This window comes from Pteropus alecto, unplaced genomic scaffold (assembly GCF_000325575.1).
Source record: "Pteropus alecto unplaced genomic scaffold, ASM32557v1 scaffold56, whole genome shotgun sequence".
Taxonomy (NCBI): domain Eukaryota; kingdom Metazoa; phylum Chordata; class Mammalia; order Chiroptera; family Pteropodidae; genus Pteropus; species Pteropus alecto.
The window spans coordinates 538,463-549,799 of record NW_006438871.1 but is presented as its reverse complement, the minus strand read 5'-3'; the positions used below and the strand labels follow the sequence as shown (position 1 = coordinate 549,799).

The 11,337-nt window shown below is 63.4% G+C and overlaps 1 protein-coding gene across 1 annotated transcript in view; it reads right to left on the bottom strand.

The window, feature by feature from the left end:
- The window catches only part of DNAAF5 (dynein axonemal assembly factor 5), a gene marked incomplete at its 5' end in the record, with an annotated part of 22,606 nt that extends 11,271 nt beyond the window's left edge, over positions 1-11,335 (bottom strand). Inside the window, 7 exons of the mRNA XM_015592473.1 lie at positions 931-1,168; positions 2,373-2,585; positions 3,097-3,329; positions 6,204-6,322; positions 6,688-6,812; positions 9,220-9,404; positions 11,293-11,335. Of these exons, the coding sequence (XP_015447959.1) occupies positions 931-1,168; positions 2,373-2,585; positions 3,097-3,329; positions 6,204-6,322; positions 6,688-6,812; positions 9,220-9,404; positions 11,293-11,335 (1,156 nt within the window). The remainder of the gene's footprint in view (positions 1-930; positions 1,169-2,372; positions 2,586-3,096; positions 3,330-6,203; positions 6,323-6,687; positions 6,813-9,219; positions 9,405-11,292) is intronic.
- Between the last annotated feature and the right edge of the window lie 2 nt (positions 11,336-11,337).

The following is an 11,337-nucleotide window of genomic DNA, read 5'->3' as shown; positions in this document are numbered from 1 at the left end:
CTCACGCTCAGAGCCCACGGGGACCCACGAGGGCTCAGGGGCACAGCCTGCTGGCAGCGCAGGCTCTGGACGCGTCCCCGGTGAGGGAGGGACAGGGCGGAGGCCCTCGGCAGCGCACACGGGGCCAGGAGCGGGCGCTGGCTCTGTGGCTCCCGTTCGTGTCGTGGGAGCGCCCGCTGCGCCACAGGCCGGAAAGCAGACCGCACGCGCCTGCGCCGAAGCACCGAGCCCCGTGTCCTCGCGCCCTGCAGCGGGGAGCTGGGGTGCCAGCAGCTCGGCCCACCAGAAGACTACACTGGACAGACCAACTCTGTGCGCAGAGACCCTCCCGCGTCCCCTCCGATCGGCTCTCACTTCGACTAAGCCTGCGGGGGACAGCAACGCATGGCTCTGGGGACCGAGGGTGAGGAAGACGAGACACGGCCCCGTGCCCCGCGCTTCCCCTCGGGGCCTGTCTGGTCTGCAGTCGCTATGTGCCGACGGTGGCCACCAGTGTTACAGCCCGCCAGTGAGAGCCACCTGCTGAGACACAGCTCTCAGAAGGGAGGCCTTCGAAGAGAGGCCCGGGAGGGCAGGGAGGGCGCTGAGCCGCCCTGCTACGGTGTCGCGGCCTCCTGCCCCACAGGCTTGGCCTGGGGACCGGCTGAGGGCCCTTGGGAGAACCACGGGAGCCGGGGCTCAGCTCCAGGAGAAGCGGCAAGACATGCGGGCCCGTGGGGGTGCGTGCTACAGGGTGGGAGCCTAAGTGCAGAGCTGGCGGGCGGCACAGGGGAACTGTGCCGTGCCTTCTGTCCCGACCCGGGCCCCGCGTGCGTGCTTTTCCACATTCAGGGCCCCTCTGCAGCGGGCTAAGTTGCTGTCTTCACGCTGAGACACCGTAACAAACTGGTGGTTAGGGGGGGACCTAAGCTGTGAGCGGTGAAGGCCAGCCTCGCCGGAGGCCAGCGTCGCCGGGCAGCCCGAGGCCTGGGCAGCAAGAGCAGAGGTGCAGAGACGCACCGTCACCCGCGCCCCCCCGGCTTACCTGGTCGCCCAGGCTCGTGGCTCCCGCGAGGGCCATGACGGTCACCAGCACCTCCATGAGCTGCAGGCTGGACGCCCTACAGTCTTCACGGCACACTGCCACCAAAGCCTGCACGCACAGCAGCAGGTTCTCGCCGTACAGGAGCTGGGGACGGAGTGGCGGCGTCAGCCACGCTCCAGGGCTGCCGCCCGCCGCCCATTGCCCACTCTGGCCAAGGGCCGGCCCAAGGCCACCACCGCTGCCACCACCCTGGAGAGACGGCCACAGAGCCTGGTTCGAACACGTCAGCCATCGGGCACTCTTTCAGACAACGGGGAGCTGAATAGGGACCGGGAGCTGAGGGGCGTGCGTTAACGCTGTTAACTGCGTACTCGTACTTCAGTGACGTTTTAAAAAGTCCTTACGTGTTCGCAGCGCTAACTGGTAACGTAGGGTCTACGAGTGAGATGACCGCACGTCTGGGATCTGTTTCAAACACGCAGCTCTCTCCACCCCACCCCCCAAGTTCAAGGAAAAGGTGGAGGGAGGCGCACGAGGCAGGAGCTGAAACCCGCCGAGGGGGACGGGCCGAGCCTGTCTTCCGCCCCACGCACGCGCTCCGCGGACGTTCCTACGGTGCTCACTTTTAACAACGATAAAACCCCACGGTTCAAAAAGTGCTTCCCGACCCACAAGGGGCAAGGTGACGTCTCAGCGGGGAGCAGCCGACCACCCCCCTCCCGCTGCCGCTGGGTCATCTATAAAACAGGGCCGGGGTGGGCGGGGCCAGATCGGAACCCTTCCTGGCATCACCGGAGAAGGCCCCCTGCACGTCTGTGCCACGTGTCCTCCATAAAGGACGGGACCGGGGTCACGAACGCAACTTACAGACACGATTCGTGAGTAAACAAGCGCACGCATACAGGAGCACACGCTCTCACGCTTTCACTAAGGGGGAGTGCGGGAAGGTTTCCTGATCATTCGGCTAGACAGCGGACGGGTTCCACGTTCCGAACTGGCTCTGGAACCCCCCTGGAACCCCGACGCATCCACGAGAGCTCTGCCCGGCACTGCTGCACACGGCGCCCCGGCCACGCGTGGCACCAGGCACGGGGCACGCGGCCAGTGTGGCTGGGGAATGCATCTTTAATCTGCTTCGTTTCGTGCCGGTGGCCTCTGTGCTGGACGACGCAGAATCAGGCAGGAGGCAAACGGGGCCCCCAACAGGACGGGGTCAGCGGCAGCACCCGGTCCCCGAGCTGCACTTACTAGTAATGACAGCGCCGTGTTCAGAGAGCGACTGGCCGGGCACGCACCCGCCGTCCAGCGTGACACGCCCTCTGCCTTGCACCCGTCCCCACATACTTACGCTCTCAGACCCTTGACAGATGGGAGCCTGGGCCAGCTCCGTGGCGATGGCCTTCACGTGGGGCCGGAGGGCTTCTCTCGGGCAGCCCCGGACGATGGCAGCGAGCACCAGGAGGCCAGCAGGGGAGGGCGACTTCTTCAGCATCGGCCAGATCAACCTCAGAAACACGTCCGGGCTGACGAAGGCCCCGACCAGCTCCGCGGACCGCGTGCCCTGCGGGGGGGGGCGGGGGAGGGAGAGCTGAGGGGCGCCCCCCGCGCCAGCGCTGCTGCTCTCGGCACTTCCGGGGCGTCGCTCCTGTGCCCCCAGTAAACACTGGGGGACCAGAGGCCCCTGGAGCCTCTCTGGGAGAGGCTGGCAGGAGGCCCCCTCTGCTCCCCACGGCCGACACTCGATGCGGGGCGGCATGTGCTGTGCCCACACCTGGGGCGCTCGGTGCTGAGGTGGGGCTGTGGACGCGCCAGTGGGTGGGCCTCGGCGGTCAGGGTGCACGAAAGCACCAACCCCCAGGGACCCAGTTCCATGTGTACACCACCCTCGAGGAGACAGGTTACAGGACCGAGAGCAGGTTGCTGGTGTCAGGGGCTGGGCGTGGGGTGGGTGGCCTCGGGGTGACGGAAGCACTCCGGGTCTCGGCGTGGAGGTGGCTCCACGGCGGCTCGGGGTTGTCAGGATTTGCAGACCCGCCCCAAACAGCTCCGCGTGGGTGGGAAGAGTGACTCACACTGCTGACCACGGCCGCCTCCTCGTCGGCACAGGCCCGGAGCAGCGTCCGGAGCAGGACCTCGAGGTGCTGCGTGATGTGGTCCTCGGCGTGGAGCAGCAGCACTGCCAGCAGCTGTGCGGACTTCACCCTGGTCCCCACCACCCAGTCGGCGATGTCGTGACAGATGGCGGGAAGGATCTTGGAGAGGTTTCTGAAGACGAGCTCCCGACAGCCCAACGCTGGGCGGTTCTCTGGATGAAAAAAATCAGGAACAAACTGTGACGTTCACAAACAGCTCAGTGACGCCACAGAACGTAAGTTACTGTGCACTCCTCTGAGGTGCGCCTGCGAGTCCTACTCTTTTTTTTTCTCTAAAGTCAGGAGTGGGGACAGCGTCACGGTTTCCATCGCTACGGCGATGCGGAGGTGTCCATGACACATGACGGCCACATGCACTGAGCGTGTGTAACTGGTCAAGCTCTGGATCCGCCTGCGGCCACCCCTGCGATCAGGAGCAGTCGCGTCCATCACCTCAAAGTCTCCTGCGCCCTTGTGATGCCCCCACCTGGCGACCACAGGTCTGCTCCCTGTCACTGCACACGAACGCGTGTTCTAGAATTTTCTGAGGTGGAATTGCACAGGATGCACTCTTTTTGTCTGGCTTCTTTCGCTTTGCGAGGTCGTCCGTGACTCCGGCCCCGCGTGCTGCTGCGCAGACCCCTCGCTGCCGAGCGGCATCCCAGGGCGTGGAGAGCAGGGAGCCGGCCAGCTGCCTGCTGGCGGCCACCTGAGCTGTCTGCGGGGCCGACGGCGTGGCGAGCATTCACGCACACGCCCGAGGGGACGCTGCTTTCACTTCCCGGTTGGCAGCGCGACGCCCGGGCTGCAGGGCGCGGACACACACGACACGTAAGGCACCGCCCTGGCGCTCCAGGGGCTCCACGTTTCACGCCCCCACCGGCGTGCGCGGGAGCTCCAGCCCCCGGGAGCTGGCAGGAGCTCCGTGTGGCCGGCCTCACAGCCACACCGCCGGGGCGGGGGGCACGGTGGCCTCTCTGTGCGGTCCTCACTTTCGTCCTGATGGGTGACAAGGAGCGTTTTTTCACGGACTTATTTGCCAGCTGTGCCTCTTCTTCGCGGAACTCTTTTCATCCTTTTTCTGCCCGTGAAAAAACTAGGTTTTTTTCCTTATCGTTTTTAATGTTCTTTCTGTATTCGGAACACAAACTCTTGTATAATTTGGAAATATTTTCGCTAGGTCTGCACTGTGTTTCCACTCGCATTACGTCTCTGAAAGAGCAGCACTTTTTATTTCGACAGGTCCGATTAGCCAGTTCATCCCTTTCCGGAGTGTGCTTTTGATGAGCCTGTGAGAGCTTTGCCCAGCCCAAGGTCGCAAAGGCTTTGTCCCGGAAGGTGCAGGTCTGGGTCTTCCCTCCAAGTGCGTGACGTGTCTGGGGTAAACGCGTGTGCAGCATGGGAGGGCCGGGTCCAGCTTCGCTCTCTGCAGATCCAACCATTCCATCCCCGCTGCTGAAGACCAGCCTTCTCGCCGCACGGTCTGCACCTGCTCAGCGATCGGCTGTCCCCGCGCCTGCCTGTCCGACCCCACCGCTCCTGCTCTGCCTGAGCTGAAACCACACGGAGCGGTTCCCGGTCTTCCGGGCAAGGCCTCCGCTGGTAGGATGTCTGACCTGAGGGCACGTGCATTTTTCTTTACGGCACTCAGCATTTTCAACCATTATTTGCCCAACAGGTCCCAGGTGTGCTAGGCGTGGAGCTCCCGCACCTGCCTGGGGACCGCTGGACTGTTCTATGTGTCTCTAGCTGTGTCTTTTCTGGAGATTTCCTACAAACGAGCATGGCGTCTGAGGTTCGCTCACGTTGCAGCGTGTATGAGAACTGCCTCCTTGTTACGGCGAATGACATTCCATGCCTGGCTGTACCGCAGCCTGTCCATCCCGTCCCCAGGTGAAGGATGCCTGGGTTGACCCACATGGGGCTGGTGTGCACGTGCGCACACACCCCGGCTGGACATGGCTGGACTGCACAGGGAGTGCGCGTTCGACTTCTCGAGAGCCGCCCAGAGGGCCCCGCGGTGGCCACACCGTGCTGGACGAGGGTCTGGCTTCTGCAGGTCCAAACCCCTCTGCGGGCCTGATGATTTTCCAGTCAGGAACAGTGCAGGGTCCTTGCCATGCACGGTGGCAGCAGGGGAGTCCGGGAACGCCCTGAGGTCGGGACGACAATGTCCTAGGTGCAGAGAGCAGCTCAGCCGTCACTCATGAAACATAACTGCAGCACGTTCACCAGCGAGAAGCTTCTAAGAACCTGAGCGGACAAGCCGGCCAAAGGGCGGACGGACGACTCGCCAGCTGGCCCAGCCTTCCCAGAGCGGCAGTTACGAGACGAGGTACAGGGCTCTGTAAAGCCAGTTTGTTTCACAAGTGAACACGACGGCCTCGCACCTCACACACGCGCTCTGCCTGACTCGCTGCCTCTTCACCACCTGTCCTTGTCGGCAGGCACCTGCCCGTCACTGCACTTAGAAGACACCCCGCAGAAAGGCTGCGGTGACAAAGGCATGTGACCCACTACAACCGGAATGCACTCAGTCCCCACGTGAGAAAGCGGTTTCCAGGACAGGGCACGAGGGCGTGCGGCCGAGGGCTCAGCCCCGACGCGGGCGCTGGGAGGTCTGGGGCCGCGAAGGTGCCCCGGCACGCACGTGCATGTGGCCGGGACCGCGATGAGCGGGAGGACAGAGGAAGCGGGGATCAGCACGGGCGTCTGTCTGAGCGCGGGAGTCACGCCCCACGGGGCTCACGCCTTCCCCGGACCCTATGTTCGCTTCTTCAGGTGACACTTACAAAAGATGCTGTTTTTGTAGAATGACAAAGCACCGCCCGTCTCTAAAATTTCTGCCACCAGCAGCCATCCGCCCTGTGCCTCACAGCTCGCCATGTGTCACAGCTCGCACACGGGGCCTCCTGGAGCAGGTTCCCGTGGTCACTTGCACACCCATAGAAACCATACCGCTTACACCAGCGCTGGCCCCGCCCAGGACAGAGGGGGCCCCTTCCTGCACCCCCGCCGCGTCACCGTCCCGTGCACGCGGGGCTCACCTGGAGAGGGGTGATGGGCGGGAGGCGGCTGGGCGAAGTCGAGCTTGTCCTTGAGGTCATCCTCGTTCTCCTGCTGCCACTGCAGGCCAGCCCTCTCCCAGAGGCTGGCCGCCGTGCACCTGAGGACAGAGACACGGGTGGGGAGGGGACCCACGGGAGGCGGGGGGCATTGTGGGTCTGCTGACTGGTTTCTATGCTTGAAGTGTTAAAGGGGCAAAATTATATTTCAGACGCCACAGAGACCCTTCTGGGCCACAACCTCCCAGCACAGGTGGACGGGCGGGCACAGGGCGGGCGTCTGTGACAGACCCTGAAGCAAAAGGAACAGCCATTACTGCCAACGACATTTGGGAAGAGCAGGTCCCTGCAGCCAGAAGGCAAGGGAAGCCACACGGCTGTGGGCGTGCTGGGCCACGGGCCCGACCTGGGGTGGGAGGCCGACAGTCTCCCAGGGCCCCGGGCACCGAGCCACCGGGGCACTTACACAATCTCTGGCATCTCGTCGTCCAGGCTGCTGAGCAGCAGTGGGATGAGCTTGGGGAAGAAAGAGTAGCGGTCCCGCAGGTCCAGCAGCCAGCCCCCCACCACGCACGTCACCGCCCGTCGGACCTGCATGCAAGGGGAGCACAGTGGGTGTGTGGGGCAGCGCTGGCGCCCATGGGGACGTGCCACAGGAGTGCTCTGGCCCGGGGTCAGCCACTGCCCTGGCCCCGGGCCAGCTCTAGGCACTCGGCTCAGCCGCCCGCACCTCAAGCTGGAGGGTGTCAGGGCCACAGTGTCTCACAGGCTCAGGCCTGCGGCCTCCAACCCCGGCACAGCCTCAGGCACGAAGCTGCGTGGCCTGTGTGCGACGTCCCCTGTGTGGCGACCCCCGGCCAGGCTGGGCGATGGTGGCGTGCCAGGGCCACACCGCCCCAGGGCCTCCGGGGGGAGCCAGCGGGGAGCCCCTGCTGCGGGCTGCCTGAAAAGGTGACATGTACAGCTCTGCAGACCGTGCCCACCACAGGGAAAGAACATGCTCCAGAAACACCATGTGCCAGACGCCCAGCCCTGGAGCAGAGCCTGAGACTGGACCCTGGATGACAGATGGAGTGATGGGTGCTGAGGGCGGGGGGCAGAAGCAGGGCAGAGGTGTGGCCTGGCTTAAGCCCCACCCACCTGACCCCTCAGGGGCTCGAGTGGGATGGCCCCATAGGGCTGTCCCACCAAGGAAGGGGCCCGTGGCCGTGTGTCTGACGCTGGCTGGAGCTGCCAGTGGGAGGCACCGGGCATTTCGGGTGAGGTGGCCCCAGCTGCCATGGGCCCTCCAACACCACTGCTCACAGGGCTGACTGCGCCCCAGCACCACCCACGAGGATTTGGGGTGGGCTGCTCGGCCATGGCCCCTGCAAGGCTTAGAAACCAGTGGAGCCCACCTGGCATGGCCCTGAGGCTCTGGGACCCGGGGCCAGCGGCCCCGCCTCTCGAAAGCTCACCCTCCCGTCTGGAGAACAGAGAGGACGACAGGATCCACGTTACCCTGCTTCTTACAAGGAAAGAAAGCGGCACCCGTCTGGAGAACAGAGAGGACGACAGGATCCACGTCACCCCGACAGGATCCACGTCACCCCGCTTCTTGCAAGGAAAGAAAGCGGCATAGAGCCTGAGGGCAGGAACAGCTCAGCAGCTCCAGGCTACAACTCCCACTCAGGGGGAGCAGCGGAAGGGCCCAATGCTGGGCTACTGTTGCAATTAGCAACAACATCAGGTACTAAGCTACTTTAACGAGCTACAACGTTAAAAACTGGGTGGTAGTTAAGGCCAGATAACTGTTATTGACAGCCAAAGATACAAACAAAGACCCCTGCGGAGAGACAGCCTCCCAACAGTGTGAAAACACGCAAGATTAGAGTCCAAGTGCCTAGACGACAATCTCAGAAGTCCAGTCAGCCCCACGCTGCCTCGACCACGGGGACAGTCACGACAGACCGATGTCACCTTTATGCAGAACATTAAGGGCCTCAGGGACTGCTGACGAGTTTAGCATTGCTAAAAGGCCTCCATGTAGGGTCACACTTGTCATAAAACTGCGATAAGAGGCAAACTCGAAGTTCAGTTAATATCGTGAGCTGGGGACACTCGGAATCCTGCTGGCAGGGGCCACATGCTAGAGAGGCCCACACTGCAGGGCCTGGGAGAGGCAACACACGAGTGTCCAGGGGAATCTGGGTCCAGCTCTGTGACTGGACATGCCGGCCGCAGCTCAGGGGGCAGGGGCTTCTGCAGGGCCCCACACCCCACACTCAGGCGTCCCCGAAGGTCGGGGCTCTTTTGTAGGAGGAGACCTCAGGCTTCTCGCTACCTCTCCACGGGGTAGCTTCTGAGCCGCCCCCAGTCCCAGACTGGCCTCTCCCACCAGCTCAAGCTGGTGCCGCTGGACACCTGCAAGCTCCTGTCAGCATGAGACAAACCAGCCTCTTCTCTCAGTTCAGAAAATGGCACTGGACAGGGCTGCCAAGTGACAGACTAAGCAGGGAACATTCGATTCAAAACGGCCAACACGCCGCTTGAGTCAGACTCCTCCGGAGTCAGGTCTGCGGGCCCGGGGTGTTGGGCTGGGACCCGCCTGCAACAGCTTAAGTTGGGGGACCCACATTCCAACGGAGCGAGTTACCCCAGCACGGCCCCTTGCCCCTAGGCCTGGTTTGCCAACCATCACGGCTTTCCCTTAAGTCGGCCTCGGTGGCAGGCACTCTGGAGACGCTTCTGCCAGCGGTGGAAGCACCAGCCCTGACATTTTTCCTGGGAGGAAACGGTCCCCCTCCACAGTCCTCGGACCTAAGAATGACAGGTGTCCTAAGACAATGCAGCGCGCCCCAGTTTCCCAAGTGAAACAGGAACACCTGTGACTGGGACTGACGAAAGGCCGTTCGGCGTGGCATTTAGCGCCTTAAAGAAAGGGAACGGAAGTGAGTTAGGAGCCGCACACTGGCTCGCTTCCGGTTGGGAGCAGGCACTGCCTGGAGGGCCCCGCTACCTGGGGGACGTCGTCAAAGAGCCGCTGAGCAAAGTGAGGGAGCACGTCGTCCACGGACTTCCCGCTGCCGAACTGGATCACGGTGCCCGTGGCCTCGATGACGGCCACCCGAACCTTCCAGTGCTGGTGGGCGATGGTCTGCATCAGGGGCCCGATGAGAGACTCCGACTGCATGTGGAAGTGGTCTGCGGGGAGGAAGGCCAGCAGTTCGCAGGGCTGCTCCCGCGTGCCCGGCCCCCGCCCAAGCCCTCCTCCCCGCCGAGGTCCCCGCCGCAGGCAGGCATGTGGCTCGGCCAACCACGCACTTGGCACCAGGAGAGGCACAGGGACCCGAGTGGGACCCAAAGGGCGGCTCTACGACTCAGGCCTGGGGGCCGACGAGAAAAGACTGGGGCCTGGAGCCCAGCTCCCCCAAAGACAGGGGCCGTGAGGGGGGAGCCTGGCGCTGCTGACAGCCGCAGCGGGTGCCCGGGGGGCTGCTGACCAAAAGGCAACCGAGCCAAGAGGACACTGTCCCAGTGCCACATCCAGCTGTGCCCGAAGCCAGACGCTACTGCAGGGAGCTGGACCAGCACCGCTCGCTTTAGGCAAGGCCACTGCGCTCCCCGTCTGTGAAGCCCCCAGAGTCAGAACCAGAGGGCCTTCGGGACGACCAGGCTGACCCCCTGGTTTTGGCCTTCTGGCCTCAGCTCTGCCGCTGGCTAGTGCGGTGAAAGTTCGGGCAAGTTCTTGATCTGCTGCTGCCCGTGTGATGGGACCCATGAGGGATCCAGGGGACAGCCCCTCACCCAGCGTGGGCGCGGCAGCGAGGATAGTGTTGAAACGGGGAGATGCTTCAAGCAAACAGTGCTTCACGCCACAGTCAGGGAGCACCGCCTCCTGGCAGGCACCGTGCTGTGTGCCGGGGACACACGGAGGCACAGCCCTGCCCTCCAGGAACTGACAATGCAGTGAGGGAACAAGCGACAGCCAGAAGCATGAGAAGCAGTCCACCCGGCCGGGCACGGACCAGGGAGAGGCGGCTGAGGGTCGACGAGAACATCGTCAGCAGCTTCTAATTCCCAGCAGCCATCTGCGGCCCGTCTCTTCCCCAGCGCAATTCAACCCAAACTTAGCACGACCCGGAACGGAAACGTCGACATGGCCTTAGGCCCTGTTCCTCCGTGGTCTCCGACCTCCTTCTCCGTCACCCCCACCAAATTCAACAGGAAATCCTGCTAGCTCTACCTTCAACACATCCCGACCGTTTTCCTCCATCTCTGTTGGCAGACTGCCCCACCCAAGTCCTAGTCAGTGCCATTTAAATGTGGCTTAATTATGGCCGCCCACCGGCTTCCTCATCCCCTCTACTGCCACGGCCAAAAGCCGTTCTCCAGGATCTTTTAAATACCGGACTCTGGGCCTATCGAGCCCCTTCGCACCCTCCTCCGGCTCCCCATTCCACTAAATACTAGACTCAAACCCCCACCGCGGCCTTGCTAGCTCCTCCTGCCCTCTAGTCACCTTGGCCTGCTGTTTGCTCCTCAGATCTGCCGAGCTTATTCCACAAGGCTTGCTCCCTCCTGACCGCCCATCACGGACCTTCAGCTCCTCCAGGAAGCCTTCCCGGTGGGACTCACTAGTGGCCTCCCCTACCATGTTCCACTCCAGCCCAAGACAACAAGGAGAGGTAAGGAGGCAAGATGCTGCGGACACGGCCACTCAGCGGAAGGGAATGCCCTGATCAGACTGGCGTTTCCGATAACGAGGAATGGATCAAAGGGAAGCAAGATGAAAGCCCCACCCCCCACCCCACCCCGGACATTGGTCCAACCCTGAGAGAAGACAGCTGGACTCCGTGAAGCGAAAGACGGGAGTGGTGTTTCTTAAAGTGTTCCCGGAACGAGCTGGGTTACAGTCGCTCCGGCGAGGGGCAGCTATCAGAACGCACCCCATCCCACACCCAGCACATTTCGGCGGTGGTTTCCAGGAATCCATTTTGAGAGCTGCCGGATGGAGGAGGGTCCGGAGGCGACCCCGGCTCGGGGCAGGTGTGGGAGCGGGTCGCGCGCGCCTCCCCCCGCAGCTCGGCACCTGGCGTGGCGCGCGCCAAGGCCGCGGCGCACTCGCAGCTCTCGC